Source organism: Diaporthe batatas (genome assembly GCF_019321695.1).
Source record: "Diaporthe batatas strain CRI 302-4 chromosome Unknown Contig00003, whole genome shotgun sequence".
NCBI classification, from domain to species: Eukaryota; Fungi; Ascomycota; class Sordariomycetes; order Diaporthales; family Diaporthaceae; genus Diaporthe; species Diaporthe batatas.
This window is the reverse complement of record NW_025408550.1, coordinates 1,334,042-1,358,361: the sequence shown is the minus strand read 5'-3', so window position 1 is coordinate 1,358,361 and position 24,320 is coordinate 1,334,042. Positions and strand designations below refer to the sequence as shown.

The 24,320-nt window shown below is 42.4% G+C and overlaps 5 protein-coding genes across 5 annotated transcripts; 3 read left to right on the top strand and 2 right to left on the bottom strand.

Annotated features, from left to right (window-relative positions):
• Nucleotides 1-4,087: 4,087 nt before the first annotated feature.
• KVR01_002712 (uncharacterized protein) lies at nt 4,088-5,287 on the top strand. Its single transcript, XM_044784157.1, has 4 exons — nt 4,088-4,331; nt 4,383-4,699; nt 4,771-4,959; nt 5,015-5,287. The coding sequence occupies exons 1-4, from the start codon at nt 4,268-4,270 to the stop codon at nt 5,132-5,134; spliced, it is 690 nt and encodes a 229-aa protein (XP_044647727.1). The 5' UTR covers nt 4,088-4,267; the 3' UTR covers nt 5,135-5,287.
• Nucleotides 5,288-8,102: 2,815 nt separating this feature from the next.
• Nucleotides 8,103-9,505, top strand: KVR01_002651 (uncharacterized protein; the record flags this gene model as incomplete). Its single annotated transcript, XM_044789425.1, has 2 exons — nt 8,103-8,604; nt 8,696-9,505. 2 exons carry the CDS (start codon nt 8,103-8,105, stop codon nt 9,475-9,477), a joined length of 1,284 nt encoding a protein of 427 aa, XP_044647666.1. The 3' UTR covers nt 9,478-9,505.
• Nucleotides 9,506-10,031: 526 nt separating this feature from the next.
• Nucleotides 10,032-11,283, bottom strand: KVR01_002902 (uncharacterized protein; the record flags this gene model as incomplete). The annotated part of the gene is made up of 3 exons (XM_044787018.1): nt 11,026-11,283; nt 10,449-10,911; nt 10,032-10,370 (listed from the first exon to the last, which is right to left on the bottom strand). Exons 1-3 carry the CDS (start codon nt 11,268-11,270, stop codon nt 10,032-10,034), a joined length of 1,047 nt encoding a protein of 348 aa, XP_044647917.1. The 5' UTR covers nt 11,271-11,283.
• A 6,110-nt stretch (nt 11,284-17,393) lies between these two features.
• On the bottom strand, nt 17,394-21,722 carry KVR01_003050 (uncharacterized protein). Its single transcript, XM_044785656.1, has 2 exons — nt 18,705-21,722; nt 17,394-18,509 (listed from the first exon to the last, which is right to left on the bottom strand). Exon 2 carries the CDS (start codon nt 18,408-18,410, stop codon nt 17,418-17,420), a length of 993 nt encoding a protein of 330 aa, XP_044648065.1. The 5' UTR covers nt 18,411-18,509; nt 18,705-21,722; the 3' UTR covers nt 17,394-17,417.
• KVR01_002837 (uncharacterized protein) lies at nt 19,361-21,553 on the top strand (the record flags this gene model as incomplete). Its single annotated transcript, XM_044785823.1, has 1 exon — nt 19,361-21,553. The coding sequence occupies one exon, from the start codon at nt 19,361-19,363 to the stop codon at nt 21,551-21,553; it is 2,193 nt and encodes a 730-aa protein (XP_044647852.1).
• Nucleotides 21,723-24,320: the final 2,598 nt, after the last annotated feature.

Here is a 24,320-nt window from a genome sequence, read left to right as displayed (position 1 = left end):
AGTGGTGTCTCAGCTACACTCGTTCCTATAACTTAGCTGAGCGTCTTATAGCTGCAGCTGCTCTGGCCCGGTACTTAGGTCGGCACTGCACAGCCGGTCCGCCTTCCTATTCCGCCTATCTTTCCTATTAAAGTTAGGATCTTTATCTCTACTATATTAGATTATAGTAAGCTAAAATAATATTATAAATTTAAATAATTTTAAAATATAAAAGTAAAAATATAATTTAAAGTAAACTTTTTATAATATTAAACTTTATTTTAAAAATTTAAAAATAAAAATTATTAAAAATATTTAAAATTAATATAATAATTATTATTAATATTAATTTCTAACTTATTTATTTATTTATTTATTTATTTATTTATTTATTTATTTATTTATTTATTTATTTATTTATTTATTTATTTATTTATTTATTTATTTATTTATTTATTTATTTATTTATTTATTTATTTATTTATTTATTTATTTATTTATTTATTTATTTATTTATTTATTTATTTATTTATTTATTTATTTATTTATTTATTTATTTATTTATTTATTTATTTATTTATTTATTTATTTATTTATTTATTTATTTATTTATTTATTTATTTATTTATTTATTTAATAATTTTTATAAATTTACTTAATATTTATTTTTAATAACTCTTTTATATTTATAAATAATTTTTAAATTAATATAAAAAGATTTTATAAAATAATTTTCTTTTTTAATTTTTAATACTTTAAATATAAACTTTTTTTAATATACTTTTTAATATACTTTTTAAATTATTTATATTTAAGTATTAATTAAGTATTTAAATATAAAAATTATATTCTTTATAGAAATAATAAGCTATAATAAATTAACCACTATAAGGCTAGTAAGCCTATACCTATATATAGACTAAGCTTAATTAATAAGGTCTAATTAATCTAATTAGGCGCTTCACCACCCAGCTAGGCAGACCTCTAACTATCACTAATTTACACTACTTTACCTAACTATTTCTTATATATAAGCTAAGCTAACTAATATTAATTAGTTACTAACTAGCTTTACTAACTAGCTTCTAATAATAAAGTAAATTATTTAAGCTACTTAAACATTAAATCCTCTTAAAAAATAAATTAATAAGGCTACTTTATTATTATAGTCCTTAATAAGGAGGATAAATTAATAATACTACTATTATTATTATAGCCTAAAAAAGGTAAAGTTTAAACTATTTAAGTATAAATTTAACTACTAAGTAGGACCCCTTCACTAAACAAGTCTTATAACTCTCTTATAATAACTCTTTCTCTCTTATAATCAATAATTCAAGCCTACCTATTAGACCCTCAAACTAACTACCTACTAACCAACCTATTTAGCTACCTACCAGTCAACCTATTTACCTACCCACCTACCTTATATCACCCAAGCAATCAACCAAACAAGCAACTTTCACACACTATCTCTCTTAACTTCTCTCTCTCTCTCTCTCTCTTTCTTATAATACCCAAGCAAAAAACACTCTAACAGCATAGCTACCACAACCCTAAATCTTATACAATAAAGTCATCTATAACTACTATAAGCACACACTAATAATACACCTACCTATACTACCCTAATAAGAAGAAAAAGATATTTAAATTAAAAAATAAAATAAAAAAGTATATTAATAACATTTATAAAAAAAATATATAATTATTAAAATTAATAATAATAAAGTTTAATAGTTTATTAATAACCTTAATTATTACTTTAATAAAAACTTTTAATACTTTTATAAAACCTTTAAAAATTAAAGTAACTACTTTAAATAAATTAAGTTAAAACTTCTTAAAGACCTTTATAATAACCTTTATTTTAATAATATTTATATTAAATTAAAAACTAAAATACTATTTAAAGCCTTACTTTCCTTTAATTAAATACCTTATTTAAATAAAAAGGAAATACTATAATCACCTATATAGCTAATTAAATGGAAAATAAAATTCTTAATTAAAATAAAGGATTAATAAAGTAAGTAATAGTTTATTATAGAAGAAGAAACTATTGGAAGGGTTAATTAGTTAGATATTAATAGTTAATATTATGTAATAGATAGCTTAATAAGTAATTAATTAGTAATTTAAACTTAATTTTATTTATTAAAATAATTTAAATTTAAGTAATTTAAATAATTTATAAAATATTAATTTAAAGTGTTTTATAGTATTTAAATTAAGTAAATTATAATTGTATATTTAGTAATAATTTTAAGTAATTTAATGATTTAATTAAAACCTACTTTATTAGTAAATAAAGCTCTTTAATTAGTTAAAAGAAAGGATAATTTTAGACTTTAATTTTAAAAAACTAAAAAGTTATTAGTATAGAAATAGTAGGCTATAATAGATTAATTATTATAAGGTTAATAAGCTTATATTTATATATAGACTAAGCTTAGTCAATAAGGTCTAGCTAACTCAACTAGGCGCTTCACCGCCTAGCTAGATAGACCTTTAACTATCACTAATTCACACTACTTTACCTAACTACTTCTTATATATAAGCTAAGCTAACTGACATTCTTTTTAATTTTTTAATATCTTTTTAACTATTTAATACTTTAAACTTTTAACTTTTTAATATTTAATTAATATTTAAATATTTAATTAATATTTAAATATTTAATTAATATTTAAATATTTAATTAATACTTAAATATATTTAATTTAAAAGATATATTAAAAGGTATATTAAAAGTATATTAAAAGTATATTAAAAGATATATTAAAGGGTATACTAAAAGGTATATTAAAAGTATATTAAAAGTATATTAAAAGTATATTAAAAGAGTATTAAAAAAATATTAAAAATATTTAAAAGAAAGTTATATTTAAAATATTAAAAATTTAGAAAATCTTAATTAAATATATAGTTTTATATAAACTTTATATATAAAAGTTAATATTAAATAGATTAATAAAAGTTATTAAATAAATAAATATTAAAGTTAAGTAGATAGATATTAAGTTTTATAAAAATTATAATTTTAAAAGTAAATAAATAAATAAATAAATAAATAAATAAATAAATAAATAAATAAATAAATAAATAAATAAATAAATAAATAAATAAATAAATAAATAAATAAATAAATAAATAAATAAATAAATAAATAAATAAATAAATAAAAAAATACTTTAAAAAGTAATTCTTAATAGTTTATTCTATAAAAGTTAATTCTATAAATACCTATCTAATAGACACTATAGCTGTATAGCGGACCCCCAAGCAAAGGTTCTTAGCTAAAAGAAGACTACATAAGTGTAAAGTAAGCTAACATCCACTCACCTAGCAATTATATCCACTTACCTAATTCCCACTAACTACTTACTTAATACCAATTTTTCTAAATAACTCCCTTATATTTATAAATACCTTTTAAGTTAGCACCAAGAAACCCTATAATATAATTTCCTTCTCTAATTTTTAATACTTTTAATATAAGCCCCTTCTAGCACACCTTCTAGCACCCCTTCTAGCACTCCTTCTAGCGCCCCTTTACCTTCGCCATTTGGTCTATACGTATTCAGGTACTAACTAAGCATTTAAATACCAACTAAACACTAAAAGGTTAGAACCTAAAAAGGTAAAGATAAAGACTATACTCTTTCTAACCTTCTAATACCCCTTTTAGCCCTCTAATACTCTAGATTTCTAACCTTTTAATGTTTAATTAGTATCTAAACACTTAATTAGTACCTAAATGCGTATAGGCTAGACGGCCTAGAAGGTATACTAGAAGGTATACTAGAAGGTGTACTAGAAGGGGTGCTAAAAGGGGTTTATACTAAAAGTATTGAAAATTTAGAGAATCCTAGTTAGATATATAGTTTTATATAGGCCCTATATGTAAATTCTTATACTAGGTAAGTGGTTAAAAAAAACTAGGTGAGTGGACACAATTACTGGGTGAGTAGATGTTGGCTCGTGTAAGGTGCTCGGAAAAGTGCCCCCTGCTGTCTAAGGGAACGACATGGATACTTCAATGTGACTCGCATGAGACCCCAGTCACTCTTTGTTGGGGGACTGCTACAAGCAAACACTGCACTTGTGTGAGTTGCCCCCTCCACTGGCATTTATGCTGTTGGTGCAAACAGGTCTCAGATTGCCCCAAAACCTTGCCATAAATCTCAATTCAAGCCGACTGCAACCTCTCTTGCGTCCATTCCTTTGCCACAGATCTGTTTTATTTCTGACACTGCACAGGCAGCACGCCCCGCAGCAGTCAGCATGGACACCACCCCGACTTCGTTCTCATCGCAGAGGGAAGGATTTGCAGTCATATTCGTCCTCGGTTAGGCCCATCCTGTCAGAAGACACTAAGCTCTACTGACGGCCTCTGTAGGAGCACCCGGTTCTGGGAAGGGCACGATCTGCTCGTTCCTGGCCCGCAAGCACAGCCTGCGGCATTTCTCCGTGGGCGACAATCTGCGCACGTGGATGCATGCAAACGACGGAACGCCCCTCGCGGCCCGCATCCAGGAGAAGCTCGACCACCAGGGCTTCCTCACGTCTGCGGAACTGAACCCGATCCTTGGCCATGCTATTGAGGATGCGATCCGGCAAGGCGGGCTCAAGGGGATCCTGATCGATGGGTTTCCCAGATGTGCGGAGCAGCTCGAGTCGTGGGCGCAATGGCCCTTCCAAGACAAGCTTCTTTTGGTATGTCTTGATATCAGGCAGTAACGGGACTCAGTGGGCCCGAAGCAATTGACTCTAACCGATTGGCGCAGGAGCGCGGCACTAAACCTGACGCTGTCATCTCGATCAACGTTACGGGAGACAATGCGAAAGCGAGGTACCTTTCACGGGGCCGCGATCGCAACGACAGCGCCGTGAAGTTCGAGAGGCGGTATGGCGAGTACTTGAAGGAGGGGCGCCCCGTGGAAGAGCATTATCGGGATGCAGGCCTCATTATTGACGTGAGTCCCACTACTTGCCTTGCCGGAAGCGTTGAAATCGCTGATGACCCTCCAGATCGATAATAACGGCCCGAGAGAGGAGAGCCTTGCGTTGGCAGAGAAGACGCTTGGAGCGAGTAGTCTGTGGAATGGCGTGATCCTACGTCAGGAGACAGGGTCGCTTTCCATTCTTTAGCACAGTGGCCAAAGGCTCATTTGGTCTTGTGTCGAGATGGTGGATATGAAGCATTCCAGCAGCATTCTATACGCCTGTAAATTGCAAGAATATGGGCATAGCTCCTCAGGCACAATGCAACTAGATGGGAATAAAATGGAATCAATTTTCTGATCTGTTTGTTGGCATACTAAGGCACAATACTTTACTATCGTACCACCTTGGCAGTGCTAGTCCCAATCAAAGCCAGACACTAAAAAGTTTGTGCATCATCTCCTTCATAACAAGCCAAGCAACTGCCTATTGCTCTGATTCTGTTGATTGGTCTTATCGGCTGGACTTGCTACCTTCTCTAGATGCAAAAGTTCAGCTACGCTGCTAATTCGGTCCGAGGCAATCAACAAAAGAGATACTAGCAATGAGATCCCGTTGTGATGAATTCGGCTGCCGATTCGCGCCATGAATGGAATTACCACCCGGAATGGAGTAAGATAATGAGAGATTTCTGAGAGGATCGGCTGTTGCGCTCCTTAGAATTGCATGGGTATAAAACAGCCACGTGCCCGATCTCATGCCTTGGAAGCCTACACGCTGCAGTTGAAGTGTCTCCTTGGTTGTCCACACAGGATGGACATGTTATTCGTACCTGTGCCTTTGGGATAGGCAAGCAGATACCGTATTGGCTACAAGAACCTGATAATGGCTATGAGTAGAATACTCGGGATGACGGTGAAGTACCCAGATACACGGAGTTCCGCGACGTTGATGGGAACCCACTCCAGTCTATCCTCTTCGCCATCTTGAAAAGGTCTTCTCAGGGACCACAGAGGCTGACAAACAGACAGCAAGTATAGGAATGCCAGTGAAATGATGAAATTCCAGACGAAAGGATGGACGAGATAGCATGGCGTACCAGACCAGGGGACTCTCGCAACACAGACTTGGGCAGTTCAAAATATGTCAAAGGTACTGAGGCGGCCTCTCCCGGTCCTGAGCCCTAGAGGGCCAAGCCAATCCATTTTCATATAAATCTTTCCATCCCTCCAGGTTGGACTGCTACTTAGTACACCAGCAGACTTGCTTTCGTTAAACGGACCCACCACAAGTGCATTCATCACCCCCTCCCTAACCCACAGGCTGCCCTTTGCCGCTACAGAGATCACATGTTAACATTGCTGCAGTAGAACCGTTGAAGCCCCGAGTTGATTGCCATTCAAGAAACATCACTGGTTCTGGTCATATGTTTCAGCCCCCTCGTCAGAAGCTGATCATACAACAGTGATTGAGGAGCAGGTGGTGTGTTGTGCAGGGGAGACGTAAACTTAGAATTTGTGCAACACGACCTGGGCACCCAGCCAGCTCCACCACACTGGCAGCTTGCAACTCGGGGACACTGCCCGAGGGAGTCAACGAGCGAAGTACCCGTGTCAATGTCAAGTTTTCTTCGGCACATATGTTGGTAGTTCCTGCTCCGGAGCCGCGTGAATTTCTCGTCTACTACTTTCCATGGGGAAGTGGGGGCCACAACCCATGCCAGTCAACTGCAAAGCTCAGGACTGAGCCCATGAATATGGAGGTGCGCCTGCCAAATCTAGTGGCTCTCCAAGATATTGGGGTCCATGCAGTGTAGCGAGGTCAAGCATAAGTGGTTCTGACGACTGACAGCACTTGAGCCATGCTTGAAGCCGAGCACTTTTGCGTAGCGCGGCAGGCAGACACCTGGGCAGACTGCCTACGTGACCACATTAGCTATGCCCATATTACAGCTGGCAAGCCTGGAAGCCACGTGTGAATGAACAACGAATGGTTTAATTTCTCGCAATGACAATGAGCATTGAAACATCGGTGCCCGGATGGACTTTGCGAGAGTCTGCTACAAGGGGTTGTCCTGTAACAGGTTATCCTGTACTAAGAGATTATTTTTATAGGAAGCTATTCTACCCTAGGGTATAGAAGGCGAAGAGGTAGTTCATTTCGCTCCGCACGCGCTGACCCACCCACAGACTTCTCTATTTACTGGAGTCTACGGCTCCACAACCCGTGCATACCACATGTCACGACCAATCTTACCTTACCGCATCCGTAGGGTGTGTCTCTTACCGACTCCTTGTTTATGAAACTTCCTATTATGGGCCACGAACAAGTGCGAGCTTAAGCAGGAAAAGCATTTCATTAGTCGGCCTCCGTCACGCTATGGAGAGCGCGGCGCCAGTTAGACTCTGCATCGACCATCAATGGGACTAGGAGGGTTTGAAGGCACTCGCCCGAGGCCGCTTTCAAGACTATCAGATGGCATATGCGGCGCATCGCCAAGAAGCATTGTTACCCGCTGTCAGGTCGCAGAAGGCTGAATGCGGCAAGAGGTCTCGTGTTGAAGGAGGTTATAATGGTGGAACGTATTGGAGGGAGACAGGTTATAATGGTGGAACCTGTTGCGATGCTCCACTCCACGCGCTGATTTCATAGGGGCGTATGTACCTAGGTAGTCGATCGATGTCTCAAGCTGCCTCTCGAAACAGCCCCTACCGTGGCCCGGCGGCTCACTAGCAGCCAAGGCTTGTGTCAAGAAATGTGGGTGCGTCTTGGCGGCGGCGAACAGCCAGAACTGGCCCAAGTGACGGTCTGCAGTGGGCAAAAACAGTCCTGAAGGTGGGGCACGGAGAGCTGAAGCGTGCCCAGGGGTGCGATCTGCGAGGCCGTGGAACGGCCGCCGGTGAGGACAAGGACGTAGCGCTGCCGTTTGTTGGCCCGGTGCCTACGTCGTTTTCATGTTGCCGCTCCGGAAGCGCCGCGGCCTGTCCAAAACCGGGAGAGTATCACAATACTGCACGGGAGCCTTGGCATCTCTTGGTAGAGGGTAGATGTTCATGATCTTGAATTATAACATTGCAGAATGGCCTCCTCCACAATTCTTTCCCTCTGGCTGACGGGTTGGAGGCGAAGCGCATTCTCGTCAGACGAAATCTGACAGATCTCGGCTTCTGTCGTCATGGAGTATAGAGATGAGACAGCGCCCAGGAGGCGGCGCACGAAGCGAAGAGGCGAGACTCGTGAACGCGATTTCACCTGGAGTGGAACCAACAAACGCGCTGCTGGGCATCGCAGGATTCGTCGTGATGACGACAAAACAGACGTGGAAGATGAGGCCGTCGACAGCTCGGATGATGAGAGCGACGACGAAGACACATCGCCGGCGGCTCCTCAACCGACATCACTGCCAGGGATGAACACGCCTTTGCCTCAACCACCGCCGCCACCGCCAATCGCTACGTCGCCCTCAGCCACGTTGGACAGCCAGACTCCGCCCCCGGCATCACTGGGAACTCAAACATTGGAATCTAGCACGGTTTCAACCACCAGCCAGCCAGCCACCAACACGCCGGTAGCCGCGTCCGAGACCATAGATCCCCCCCGAACTCAGAACGAAGCCAGCCTGAGCCGCCAGTCCGGCGGTATGCCCCCGGCGGCCACGGCCGCACTCGCGGTCTTAGGTACGTGGACCTCTCTCTTTGCCGTCCTGCGGAAGTGGGGCTGCTTGACCCCAGTGCGAGAACAAACATCATACTGACCCGTCTGGAACAGTATCCTTGGGCGGCGTCTGCCTCGTAGCCTTCCTCTTCTGGAAACTGTACCGCCGGCGACGGGGCCGCGACGAGCCCGATCAGAGTTCTGAGAAGGACTTTTACTATGGTAGCGGCCCCAAGTCTGATATCCGCGTCATGGACGAGGCGATGGCCGCCGTCTACAAGGCAGAGGGCGGTTACGGTGCAAGCGCCCCCTCAACTCGTTACAGCGCATCCATCCTACCCGACAAAGGCGTGTCGCGATGGAGTGATTCCACGCCCGGCTGGCTCAGGCGGCAGGTACAGAAAGTGAAAGCAGCCACCAGCCACGGCGCCGCCGGCACAGCAGCAGGAGACGAACCATCGCCCAAGGACGCCGCTGTCTCCGGGTGGATGGACCGGCACACAAGCCGCATGCTCGACCCGATGGTGGCGCGGGCCAGCATCGCATCGAGCGGCGTCGCCAGCCTCAGAGGCCTGGGCCCGGTGCCCTCCGTATCCCCCGCCTCCGTGGTGGGCGATCCGCGGGAGAGCATCCTCAGCGAGATGGGCCAGATCAGACGGGCTGCCGTGCCGCCGCCACTCGATCCGAAGATGGTGGAGAGGGTCAGACAGATGCAGGGGCAGAACCAGATGCGAGAACAGGAGCAAGCGCGTGGCCCCGTGGCCGACGACGTCGAACAAGGTGCACTGCGGCCGCCTCCGCCCATGGCTGATCGCTGGGGGAACAGTAGTCCAATGAGCCCAGCCCAGACTGAGACTACGTGGAACACCTGGGGAGTAGAGCAACGTCGGAAGTGATCCTGGGCTGGGCTTAAGTCACTGCGACGCTTAGATACCAGCAATATAATTATAATATTAAGACTTATAGTGTGTAATAAAAAATTGTAAAGTACTTGTGTTGCATGTGGCTTATTTCTTTTGAATGTTTTGCAGAATAAAAGGTGGTCTGCTGAAATACGGCCCGGGGACTTATTGGAAAAGGGCTGCATGAGTTGTTTTATGGACTTGAGCCTACTTGGATATGACTTGGCAGGATTTCGCTCCATCTGGGTCCAGAGCCTGATTGATGCTTTTGACTGCCCCTTTCGATTCTTATCAATGAGGCCCATACAATTCGTCATGTCTGACAACCATTATACTTAGATATCCAGTCCTGAAGGACAGACTCTGTGAGCACGAGAGACTGGTGAGATTCCTGACCAGGCTCGCTGACAAACTTGAAGCACGTGCTGTGAAGTGTCGAGCCGGATGTGTGACTTGCTGGTACTCTAAAAACGACCCCAATCCCCCCCTCTCCCAAAAAAACAACAACGACAACAACCACAAATACTAGCTGTAGGTTGACTAATTACCTAGGTAGGCACTGCACTGCTAGATTCTCCTGGCAACTGGTCGTCCACGTCCGTGGAACTGGACTCTGTAGCAAGGAAGGGTTGGCTCTCTTCCTCTGTTCCCGCCTGCACAGTGGTCCAAAGCCCATCATGCTTGCGAATAGCGATGGCGACTAGAAACCCTGCAATGGCGGCGTACGTCCATACGGTGAGGATCGGGCCGGCGATTAGGATGGCCGCGTAGATCGCAGAAGAGCCATACAAAATGACGCCCGCAAGTGTGAAGATAGACACGAGGACGAAGGCGTATAGGCGAGTAACTAGGTTTAGGATAGCGGCGTAGACAAACAGCATCGATGACTGCAGTGGGAGGTGAGTTAGCAGGACCGTACGTACCAGGAACATCATACACCGGCTGCAGCAACCGGGGCAACTCACATCTCTCAAGGCACCATTGTGCTTGACCTTGTTATAGACGTGCGTGGAGAAACCCATCAGGGCCCCAGCCCAGACAAATAGGAAGATGTCAACGAAAGCAGACAGCTTCGCGGCCGCCTTCATGAGATCGTACCAGGTCCATTCCGGGGTCTCAAAGCCTGCAATCGCGGCGTTCATAATGCCAAAGGCAATAATTGCAACAACGGCAAGGATGATGCACGACGCAATGGCAGCGTACCGCAACACCCGTTGCAACAAGGTTCTCGACTCCGTGTGGCAAAAGAGGAAACCGTTGCCCACCTCAACCAGTGTCATAACCAGAAGCAGGTCAACAACGCGGGACAAGAGGCCTCCTGCCAGGCTTATGTGGTAAGAAACCCGGAAGAGGATATACCAGCCGTCGCCGGCAGAATCGAGATCTATCAACGCGAGAGCACTTGATATCGTGTACATAAGGAGTGCACTACACAAAACGAGTCAGATAGAGTAGCAAAACAACCACCTCTCGGGAATCACCGGATCTGGCAGTCCCATGGCGTAAAAAGGTCCGTCTATGATCCTATCAAATCAAACTTACAGGAATTTCAACGGCAACATGACTTTCAGATACGTGAACGCTAGCCGTGCCGGATCTTTGTCGCCGCGTACGCGATAGAAGCTGACGAATATCATGTAGGCTATAGGCAGCATCGTGATGGCAGTGAATGCGAGGTTGATGCCTCGTAAAACCTCGCCGCTGGGTTGCCCCAACATTGTTGGATCAGAGAGCTGCTTAGGTGAAAGCAGTACCGATCGTGCTGATGCCGCAGCGAATAACTTCATGGCTGTATGCTCCATAGTGAATAGGTCCACTGGGGGAAAATAGTTTGAATGAGGGAGAAAAACCACAAGAGCCTGCAATGGAGGTCGGCTGCCTGCAGGATTTGCCAAGCACTTAGTCTGACGATGCGTGTCCCGCCCCCGCTGCTTATGCCTCGTGACACTTGTCAGAGGAATAAGGCTCGCATCATGTGGGCCAATGAGACCCGAGTTGAAGGATTATATCAGGTGTGCAGAGCGGAAAGTCCACATGCTTTGTTCAAACACCTGTCCGATGCCTCTAGATTGGTAAGCTCAATACTCACCACTAGCACTTGAAGTTGACAACTCACATTTGCGATATAGTCAGAATTTCGGCGTGTTGGGTGTTGTTTCGTCCTCATTCCGTATATATCCCGAGGGCGTACGATCCCATCACAAAGTGGTAAATGCTTAAAGAAACGTCGTAATTAATAGGGTGTCTCGGAGGAGGTCCCTGTGGGAGGTTAAGAAGGTTTCTTATAGAAGGTTATCCCATAAGAGGTTGTCCTATAAGAGGCTGTTGTATGAGAAGTCATTGTTTAAGAGGATATTGATGGGCGGTTTTCGTATTTAAGATACCTACTGAAGTCCATCATATTAGGGGTCTTATATTGGACGAGAAGAGGGCGTCCCTTTGGAGGAAATCTCACAGAAGCCTTCTCCCAGGACAGTCTGTTTACCATAACTTTGGAGAGGCGATGCTGATATCTCTGTTGACTCAACAGATCAGGTGACCTTGAATCTGGTTGTAATTGATGATCAGGCAATCTGTGATGTTGATTATATTAACCCTGACAATGAGGCACATGAGGGTCTCACTTCCGAGGTCATCTCTAATTCAAAAGTATTCTGTATTCTCAATCAGTAGAGTCCAAATCCAAGGCTCGTAGATTATGGTGTGGCCGAAGCCCTCTAGGGTAATAGCATCCTATTTTCATACCACTTAAGTTCCTATCTCCTATCCTCTTAACCTCCCACCTCTTAACCTCCCAACCTCCCAACCTCCCAACCTCCCAGCTCTTCACCTCCCAGCTCTTCACCTCCCAGCTCCTAGCCTCCAACCTCATAGCGTCTAATCTCCTAGCTTCTAATCTCCTAACTTCAAGACTCCTACATAATAACCTCCTAAGAAATAACCTCTTAAATAATAAACTATTTAAATTTAATATATATAAGCTAATAAGTATATTTTTAAAGATTTAAAATTATATATTTATTATTTAAACTTTTTATTATATTAATAATTTATTAATATAATAAATTATATCTTATTTTATTTTTATTTTATATATATTTAAAATTAATATAATATATTTATATTATATTAATAATAATAAGAATATAATATATATATATATAAATTTAAATAAAAGTTTTATAAAGTTTTTTTTAAAAAAGATTTATATTATTATTAATAATTTAAAAATAAAATAAATATAAAAATAATTAATAAATATTAATATAAAAAATAATATATTATATTTTTATTAAATATTAAATATTTTAAAAAAAGTAAAAGTTAAGGTAGTTAATATTTTAAAAAAAATAAAAGTTAAGGTAGGTAATATTTTAAAAGAGATAAAAGTTAAAGTAGTTAATATTTTTAAAACTTTTATCTTTATTTTTCCTCTTAGCTCACACTTCTTCTCCTCATAGTTTTATTTTCCCTCTTCTTTTTTGTCCTCTGGATAGCTCAGGCACGTTGATCCATTAAATCCTCAATATGGAACTCAATCTAACCCAAAATAGTTGGCAGAGCGATGGACTGTAATTGTAATATTAGCCATCCACAGGTCGCGTGTTCAAATCACGCTCCGGAGACTTTCTTTTTTCTTTTTTTACATTTCATCCATCCATTCTCCTTTAAAATAACTATTACTAAAAGAGTTAACGGCTCTATTTTATAAGATTAAAGATTTACAGGGCGAAAAATGGAGGGTATAGAGTAAGAAGTACTACTAGCTAATTAAAGGGCTTTATTTAACCTTATTATACTACCTATACTACCCTAACTAAGTACCTTTTATACTTTAACTTATAGATCTATTAATCCTCCTTTATTTACCTAATAATACTCCTTTATTAACTATTTAAAATATATAATATTTATTATATATTTAATATAATTAATTATTATAATATTAAAAATATATTTTTAATAATTAAAATTAAATTTTTTAATATTATAATAATATTATATATTTTAATTATATTTATTTTAAAGTATAATAATAAATAAATTATTAAAATTAAAATATTTATATTATTATTATAAATAACTACCTTTTAATACTTTTCTAACCTTTTAATTATTTAAAACTTTTTTATAATAAATATAATATTTATAAAAACTTAAAAGTTAATTTAAATAAAACTATAAAGTAAACTAATTATATAATAATTAAAAAGACTTTAATTTAATATATATATATATATATAATATTATTATAATATTAAATATTTAATTATTATAATAATAAACTTTTCTTTTAATTAAAGTTAATTATAGTTAATTAATATTTACTTATTATATTATAAAGATTTTTAATAAATAAATCCTTTATTTTAATAATTTAAAATATAATTTTATAGTTTTTAAAAGTTAATAAACTTTTAATATAAATTTCTTACTTATATTATTAAAGACTTTTAATAATAAAATTAAAAAGTTTAAATAAATATTTTAATAATAATAATTAAGTATTTATTTAAAAATATATATTTTAAAGAATTAATTAATAAATTAATATAAAGAAAAATAAGGAATTTATACTTTAATTTAAACTTTATTAACTCTATTTAAAAGAAAAATATTAATATTATTTTACTATTAATAAAGATAGTTATATTATAAATATTTTTAATATATAAAAGAATAATTAACTTAAATTTAAAAGAATTATTTTATATAATATCTTTTAATAAATTATATTTATATAATAAATAATAAAAAATATTATACTTTTAAAGTATTTATATAATATATATAAAAAGAACTTATTTTTATTTTAAAGTATTATTAATAATAAAAGGAATTTAATTTTTAATAATTTCTAAAATAAATTTATAACCTTTTATTATTATTAAACTAATAACTTAATAATCTATATAATTAATTATAATATTACTTTAATTACCCTTTTAAATATAAAGTTAAAAGATTTATAATTATAATTTTTAACTAATTTTTATTTAACTATTTTATTATATTATAACTTAGTTTAACTTTATTTAAGCTTTTTAAGCTTTATAAAAGCTTTTATTTCTATAAGTATAAACTTTAATTTAAAACCTTTGCTTAAGTTTAAAATTTTTATAGATTTTAATATACTTTAAATTGCTTATAGTTTTTTAGTTTTTAGAAATATATTAATTATTTTAAATAATAATAGTTTTTTTAAAGTAAAAGTTTACTTTTATATAATTATAGACTTAGTTATTAATAGCTATTTTTTATAGAGCTATTAGAATTATAAACTTAAATACTATATATAATAATAAAGTATAGTTACCTTACTTAATTATCTTTTAGTTTAATTAAATAATTACTTTTAAATAGTTTTATTTATAAAGTTAATAAATAGATATTTATTTATAAAATAAAGCTAAAACTTTTAAAAGAATAGTAGCTTTTATTTTTACTTATTTTAACTAACTTATACTTAAGTTATATAGTAATATTATATATAATACTTAATAATATTAAAATTAAATAGCTTATAGTTTATAATAGCTTTAACTTTTAATAAACTAATAGTATTAACTTAAATAAATTAAGTATAGTTTAATATATTAATATAAGAAAGTATTTTTAATAATAAATAGTGTTATAAATAATTATAAAGTTATTATAAAAGTTTTATATAGTAAACTTAATTAAATTAATTTTAAAAATATATTATATTTTATTCTTTTAAAACTTTAACTATTTACTTTTAACTTAATAATAAAACTAAAAATATAAATAGTTTATATTATTTTAATTAATATTTTAAAATATAAATTCCTTAAAATATATTATTAATTATATATTTTTATATTAATTTAAATATTATTTTATATATTAAAAAGTAAAAAGCTATTAATAATAAGAGTAAAAGGAGAAGAAAGTAGAGGAAGTAGATAAGGAGAAAATCTAGTTTTAATTTTATTTAATATATTAAAAGGAATAAAGCTATAACATTTATAAAAGTCTTTATATTAAAAATATTCTCTATATTTATAAAATTTTATTTAACTTTTTTAAAATTATAAAATACTTAATTAATTATAAAATTAATAATATAATTTAATAATACTTTTAAAAGTTTTTTAAATTAAATAATAATTATTAATTATTTTTAAATTTAATATATTAATAAAAAAGTTATTATTAAATAAATTATTTATAAAACTTATAAAATCCTTAACTTTAACTTATATATAACCTTTTATAAAAATTATATATTAAAAATTAAAAGTTTTTTAAATTATAAAATAAATAATATTTTTATTTAATTAAAGTTATTAATAAAATAATTATTAATAGTTTTTATATTCTATATAATAAAAAGCTTATTAGAAAATATTTTTATTAGAAAAGTTTCATAAATAAAAGTAATTAAATAAACTTTTACTTTAAGTTTTATAAATAACCTTTAAGTTTTTATAATAATAAAAGCTATATATTATATATATTTAAAGAATAAGTTTTATAAAGTAATTATTTATTTATAAATTATATATACTTTATATTTATTTAATTTAATTTATTTTATATAAATTAAATTACTAATTATAAAAGGTTAGTTATTCTTTTAAAAGATAGATATTTATAAGTTTTATTAATTAAATTAAAACTTTTAATTAAAACTTTCTTTTATAATTTATTTATTAATAAAGATTATTATTATAAAAGAATAACCTTATAAAATAATTATATTTATTATAAATAAAAAGAAATTTATATAAATTATAAAAATTTATAATAAATAAAAACAACTTTAATAATTATTAATTTAAATAATAAAATAAATAATAAATTAAAAGTAATTATAACTTTTATATAATATATTAACTTAATATTTAAATAAAATAATAAAACCTTTTAATTTTTAAATTAAATTAACTTTTATAATAAAAACTAATAAAAAGCTATTTAATAAAACTAATAATTAATAATAAAGCTTATATAACTATTAATTTATTAATAAATAAAATAATATTTTATAAAATAACTTTACTAACTTTACTAATAATAATAATATTAATATTTAAATTAATAATTAAAAGCTTTATATAAAAACTTATAGAATTATTAACTAGTTATTATAAGTTAATTTAATTATAAAGAACCTTATTAATAATAAAAAGAAAATTTAAAAGGAGATTATAGTGCTTAAATATTTATTAGAGTGTTTTAAATAAAAAAAATAGTAAAATATTAAATTAAAAATAATAATAAAAGAGTAAGAAATTAAAAATTAATAAAGAAGTATATAATAAATAAATATAAATTTTAGTTTTATATAGTATATTAATAGTATAGATTAAGGTTAGTATATTAGGGGTATATCTTACCCTATACCCTCCGTTTTTCACCCTATAAATCTCCGATCTCTATTTTATAGGGCTCTAAAGTACCTATCCGTGGATGCTGCCGGCTGACTCGCCCTTAGCCTAGCAGTCGAAGCAATATGTTCCATTATGAATCTCCGCCAGGTGGTATTCATCCACTAGGGTTGGAGCAGTAGTCTCCTCTTCTTATAAATCTAATTACAAGTGATGCTTATATTTTAGCAATTAGAGAAGACCCCTAAAGTTACCCGATCTTATGGTGAATTAGTGGTTTTATATTTATAAACTAGTATTAACTTACTAAGTAGATATAATAGAATAAGGCTTATACATCAATGCAAATCGCATGAATTAACAAGCTGAAGCCTTTCTATCTAGTTTCACTTCTATGACACATACCTACGAGGACATACATGGCGCCTTCATATGGTGTTAAACGCTCAGGCCGAGGCCTTTTTATATTTGGCCCTTAGAAGTACCAAGGGACACAGAGCGCGAGATGATAGGTGCAACATTCAAATGGAGCACATGGTTGTGAGTGTGATCGATTCGATTTCTACCTCTGCACACCAATCACGGCCAGACCTCGACCTTCTCCCACCCGGCGATGACCTCGCCACCAGGCCGCGTCGCCTTCGCCTCCGGGCCAACAAACGTGTAGACCCACCGCCGCTGGTCATCAGGGTCCTTGCCGTCCCACGTGTCGACCTCCTCCGGCACGATGACGACGACGCGGAAGTTCCTCCGCGCGACCTCGTCCCCGAGCAGCTCGTCGCCGACCTTCTGGCCCAGGCCCTCCCCGGGCCCGGGCTCCTGGGCCCTCGGCGCCCCCGGCGGCGGGTTCTTGAAGCTGCCCCGCATGCCGGGGCTCAGGTTCCCAAAGTGCGCCTCGACCTCCCTCTCCCAGCTCCAGCCGTCGCCGCCGCTGCCGGTGGGCCGCATCCGCGCCGAGATGGCCTCCCGCGCCGCCTTCGCGCCGGGGCTGCTCGCCGTGCCGCCGGCCCCGCCGATGTCAGCGTGGGAGAGCACCCAGGCGCGGCCGCGCAGGCGCCACTGCGTCCCCGCGGCGGCGACCCAGAACATGGCCTCGACGGGCCCGCCGCCGCCCGAGGAGGAGGAGGCCGCGGGCGTCCCGCCCGACCCGAAGAGCTCGGGGACCTTGGCCATGCGGGCGTCGGTGGTCAGGGTCAGGCAGTCGGACTCGTAGGCGTCCGGGTTGCGCTGGGCGGTGTTCTTGTCGTTGGGCGGCAGGGAGGCCCACATGCCGCGGAAGACGCAGGTGCGGCCCCTGGGCTCGGCGGCCCCGGCCTGTGACGGGGAGCCGCTGGCGCCCGGGTGCAGCGAGGCGAAGGTGAAGGTGGGCGAGTCGAGCTTGCTGATGTGGTCCAGGAGCTGGGCGCGCCACGGGGCGGCGGCTGTTGGTGTTTGGGCTGCCATCTTGGTGAGGTGGGAGGATATGTTGATGAGCCTTCGGTTGGCGTTGCTGGGAACGGATGTGGCGGACGCAGATGATTTGAGAGGCGGGACCGTCTTCAGTACGGCTCGTGAGGCCAGGCTGGGACTCATCCAAGGTGTTTGTGAGAAGTGACGGCGGCGTTATTGTGTGTAGATATGACTTGAGTCAACAGGTGTGCACTCGAATGAGGCCGTGAGTGACGTTTAAGACTACAGCGGTTTAGCAAGGGCCCTCAATGTCGTTGATGATTCATGACGTCTTCAAGTTGGTGATAATACAGACCAAACAGACAGCAATGTTATGGGAAAGAGGTCTCAAGGCGACAATGGCAGAGGGTGAAGGTGGGGCTTATATGGAGACCGCAATTGATCACAACAATCAAGCTTCGTGAACATAAACCTTACCATGAGAGATTATGGATGGGTTCGTGTGCTCGGATGAGAGTGATGCCATTGAACGGCTTTTGCGGCCGTGACCCGGTTGGAGTCGAGGGTTAGGACTTGACGTGCTGTTAACTCCCGAGGTCGTCAAATGATCAATGCCTGAACATCTGTGCGAGTATACTTTTAATTGCTCCGTGCATACATGTTGGTATCGTGGACCCCATCTTGAATTTTCATACGGAAAGGTGACCTCGCAACATCTCAAGGGCGGGAGAGCATTCCATTCCAAAGTTCTCTCGACTTTTGGCATCCTGGCCACAGCGTCTGACACTACTTGATGATGCCCCACCTCGGTGACACCGATCGGCCGAATGCGTTCCAGCTTAGTTCACGTGTCTTCAACCATCCATGGACATGAGAGTTGATGTTATATTCTTGAACATGCCAATGGCTCTCGAACTCAGCGCAGGCCAATTCACCAAATGTGTCAAGGATTGTGTGCCTTGAGGTGATGTCTGCCAGGAGGCGGTCAGGACACCAAGAACCGGCCAGCACATCCGGATCCGCCTGACCTCCAGGATTTCCGACCGCCCTCATCAGCCATAAACAGACCCGTGTCAGTGCCAGAGGACACTCACTCAAAGACCTGATACCATTTCCGAGAACCATCTCACGAAATGACCAGGTCGTCCGTCACATCACCAGCATGCGGTCTCCCGTCCTGGGATATCACATTAGATCTCGACGCGAGACCGCCACATGACCCATACCTGCAGGACCCCAGCAACCCCAACATTGAGCGCAACAGGGACAGCGACCCAGGCAGCTCCACGACCTCAACATGGCTCCCTCAGGGCCCGACCAAGCAGGGCTTCGTCGTCCACCCGGACCGCCCCAGCGAGCACCTGCGCTCCAAGGTCCCGCCGTCCATCGCCGCGCACCGCGGCAGCCTGTGGGCGGTCTGGGCCGACTTTGACGACCAGCTATGGTACAGCTCAACCGTGCCCGACGGCGTTGGCGAGGCATTCGGGCGCCCGGAAAAGTTCCCTTACCACGAGGGCAGCGGCAAGAATGGGGTCCCCATGATAGCCAACCTCAACGGCGTGCTACACGCCATCATCGTCTCGGCGGACACAGGTGCAATGGCCCACTACATCAAGGACACAGACGATGACGGCTTCATCCACCAAGGCCCCCTACCGGGAGGCTGCGTCGCCGCAAAGGACAGCAGGGGCATAGCCATCGCGGCCTTCCACAACAAGCTATTCCTAGCATTCATCAGCCCGGACCAGACGCTGTCCTACACCCAGTGGGACTCCGACTCCAACGCCTGGTCACCCCCCAGCAGCATCTGCACGAGCCCAAGGTTCCAGGGCAAGCCGGCAATGTTCGTGCTGAACGGGGCCCTGCACGTGCTCTGCGAGGCCGCGGCCACCCCCGACAGCGGCGGCGGCGGCGACATCCTCGGCTACAAGTACGGCTACCGCGAGTCCGGGTGGGCATGGGACCCCACCGACGACGTGTCGGAGGGCCGGGCGACGCGCGGCGTCAGCGGCGCCTCGTACGGCGGGCACGCGTACCTGAGCTTCCTGGACGCCTCGCAGGGCGGCGCGGTGTACGTGGCGGCGCACGCGGACGGCAGCAGGTCGTGGGGCGAGCCGGAGCGGGTGGGCGGCGCGTCAGCAAAGGGCCGCTTCGCCCCCCAGGTGGCCGTCGTCAGCGGGCGGGTGCACTGCGTCTTCTCGGGGCTGTGGCGCGGCGACCTGCGGTGGTTCAGCCGGCCGGTGCTGGGGTACGACCTGGGCGGGTGGATGGGGGCGCTGGACGGCTCGCTGTGGCTGAGCGCGCTGACGATCCCGGGCACGCACGACAGCTGCGCGAGGAGCAACATCCCCTACGTGCGCACGCAGTACCTGAGCGTCACGCAGCAGCTCGCGCTGGGCGTGCGGTTCCTCGACCTGCGGCTGCGGCGGCACGACGACGGGCGGCTGTACTGCTACCACGGCGGCGTGCCCATCAACATGCCCAGGGGCCTCTCGTTCGAGAGCGTCATGGACGAGGTGTGGGCGTTCATCGGGCCGAGGCCGGGAAAAAAAGCAACCGAGACGGTCCTGATATCCATCAACAACGACGACAGGTCCAAGGGCCAGAAGGCCAACCCGAAGCCCTTCTACGACGCCGTCAGGGCGGCGATCGACAGCACGCCCGCCTACGAGGACGGCTCCGGCAGCAGGTGGTACACGGCGCCCACCACGGCGAGGCTGGGCGACGTCCGCGGCAGGGCCGTGCTCCTGCGGCGGTACTACGGCGACGCGGACGTCCCGCCCGCGCAGAGGATCGGGCTCGACCTGGAGGAGTGGGAGCAGGACAGCCCGGACTTCACCATCGTGACGCCCAGCGGCGTGAGGGTGCGGCTGCAGGACAAGTGGCGCTACTCGCAGCGCAGCGGGCTCGAGGAGCTGGTGGCGTCCAAGATGGGCCACGTGCGGCGGATGATGGAGATCGCGGCGGGGACGCGGGCGGACGACGGCGGCGGCGGCACCCCGGGGTCGTCGTCGTCGTCGGGAGGCGGGGAGGAGCAGCCCCCCGAAAAGACGTGGTTCATCAACTTCTGCTCCGCGGTCGGCCAGCCCGTCGAGCACGGCGAGGTCGCCGAGGCCAAGTGGATCGCCGTCGGGGCCCACAGCAACTTGCACTTCTTTGGCCGGTGGATCGAGGGCGTCAACGTCCGGACGAGGGACTACCTGCGCGGCCTGGACGAGGGCGCCGGCAGGGGGGGGACCAGGAGGCTCGGGGTGGTCAACCTGGATTATCCCGAGCTCCCCGAGGACAGCGACCTGGTGGCGCGGCTGATCGAGACCAACTTCTGAGGACCTGGCGGCGGGTGGCCTGGTGGTGGTGTTGGATCGTCACCGACGCGTGTATATGCATATATGGACAGCATGGGTAGGGTGCGGATGGCGGCGTCATATAGACCAACCCAGTTTTCAACTATAGAAACCATGCTTGCTAACAGCGATTATCTATGCTGCATTTCCGAAGTTGCCGACGTCTTCCTTCTGAAAACCACCTCTTCTAAGCCACCAGACATAGAGAACCCCTACCCAACCCTACCTATCAATGCATTCATTGAACAGAATTGTATCCTGCTGGGCCCCCAGCTCAATACAAGTCAATGCTTTGGTGTAACAACAAACCCACCCCATCCCCATTATCAAAACTCCGAGCCATGGAACCCCTGCCGCGCAGCCGCCCGGCTCCTACCTGCGATGCACGCCAAGCACAGGGAGACGCAAGCAAACGCAGGTCAGGTAACATCAACTCGTGTGACAAGGAAGAGACAGCCCTGCCTCCGGGCGCGCAAGTGTACAAAAGGACTGACTGACCGTCCCACGCCCGGGCCAGGCGCTCACAGCAACTCAGACACACAGCCTGATAAGCCCGGCGGCCTTCGCGTGGTGTTACAGGTGCACCCTCCGACGCAAGGGATAACGGAGGAGCTGCCCACCCCCCATCCCCCCTCCCGCGTACTGGTTACTGTACTGGGAAGTGCTCCTCGGCCCCCGGAGAGCCGCCTAGAGGCACGCGAGGGGGTAGTCAGACAATACGAAGGAGGAGAGGGGAAGAGAAAACGCAAAGGGTGCATCTTTCAATCCCGCATACTTTCTTAGGCGCGCTGCTAGCAGAGGGGCCCCGCTCACCACTACGCCGCAAATCGGACTGGCGGGTGTGAGGTAAGGGATTACGAAAGCCCGAAAATACGACGGCGGCGTCTTGGTATGCGACGCTGTTGGTATCGGGACCTAGCCCTCCATAGATATCCCACGGGCGGTTGACGGCGGGCTAGGCCCCGGACGACCTCAGTCTACTTTTGCAGAAGGTGGCGATGAGGGTGCGGTGCAGGCAGCACAATGGAGCCTATGTCGCGCATGCTCCATGCCGACATGTTGAAGATTGCAGGGCGGTTGTACCCGGCCAGGGCCACCTTGACCAACAGAGAGTTTGCAGTTGGTCAGGTCGAACAACGTGCATTGTCTAGGATTGGCTTATTAGGACGCAGGTGTAGCAAGCCTGCAAGCCTGCAAGCCCGACTAATAAGCCAGAGATCCAAGTGTCGATTGGCGTGATACTACAGCACTGCCGGTCAGGTGGAGCTGGGAGTGACGGCTGAGTGGTGAAGGTTAGGTGGTGCGGAAGGATGCGGGCCCAGGAGACCCCCGCTAGTTGAGCCTCTGGTGGGAGCCTTGAGAGGAGGGCGCGCCTGAGAAGGATCTAGCCACATGCCCGTTGGCGGTGGAGGGATGAGTGCCGCACTGAGATATGGAGCCAACTACGATGGCCGAAGCCACGGCAACGCAACGGGGGCGATGGCGATGGCGCTGCTGACCGCTAGCCGGCTGCAGGTGGGTGGAAAAGGGCCGGGACTTGCTACCCGAGGCCATCCTAGCGAAAGTCAGATGGCAAAGAATGGGGGTCACGTTGATAAGGCAGATCTGAGGCTGCATTTGCAGGTCTTGCTTCGCAGTTGGACACCACAAGAGGAAGGTCTCTCATGCGACCGGGGGGGGGGATGCACATCTGGCAGTCTGGCAGAGCTGGCCTCTGATCCAGGCCGTGGGATGCTGCAGTTAGAAAGGGAGTGCGCATTTGTAGTTGCCCCTGAAACGACCCGGCGTATGCCTCGTGGTTGCGCACAATACCTCCTTAGTGGTGGTCGATGTATCGTCAATATGGAGAGTGCTGCACCATCGGAATGGACTGGCTGAACTGGGCGAGGAGAGCACGTTGTACCGGGTTGCGGCCTGGACCTAGACCTTGGGCCTCCTGCCGGTGCAAGCAGAGACCTTGTTAGAGAGGATGTGCAGGGACGGCTCGCGCGGCTTATTAGGGACAGGTTAGGGACAGACACATCTGTCCAGGACCATAGCCCTCCGCGAGGCGTGATTGCTGGGTGATGTGTGCCCAAGACGTGACCTAAACCCGAGAGTGCACACAGTAGCGGGCCATGTGTCGCAGGCATCCAGCGCACAATCGGTTGGGAGCGGTGCTTTGCTCCTTTGAGATGGTCCCCGAGGCGTGTGAGATAGGCGTGCAGCTTGGCGGCGGTTCAGACAGCTCGGAGCAGGCCTGATCGGGGCCAATGGAAATAAGGTGGCTTGCCCGGTTGAGCACGTCAATGCGTGATGAAGAGCATGTGAAGATGGGGCGGAGCTGAATGGCAAGAGGAGGGTGCCCCGGCGAGACTGCGATCGTACGACCGTCTGGCGACGACGAAACAGAAGTGAAGATTTTCATTTTGATTTTCGTGTTTCTGTGAGCTGAAGACGAATTGGCAGCCGAATCGAGTACAAGTCGAGCACATGACGGGGCGCAATGACGTGCTGGGATTGCCCCTGGTTTTGTGGCGACTTGGGCCCTGCCGACCCATCCAGCCGGGAGGTAGACCACGGCGCGGCTCAAGTTTGCACAGGGCAGTCTACACTAGGTTGAATGATGGAATATGACCAGGCAGTCTGGCAGTCTGGCAGTCTGGTTTTCCGGTCGACTATCAAGACCGGCTGGACCGTTGACGAGGCCGGCCCGGCTAGCTGTGGCGGAATGGCCTCGGAAGGGGCTAGCCTGACAGGCGGTCAGTCA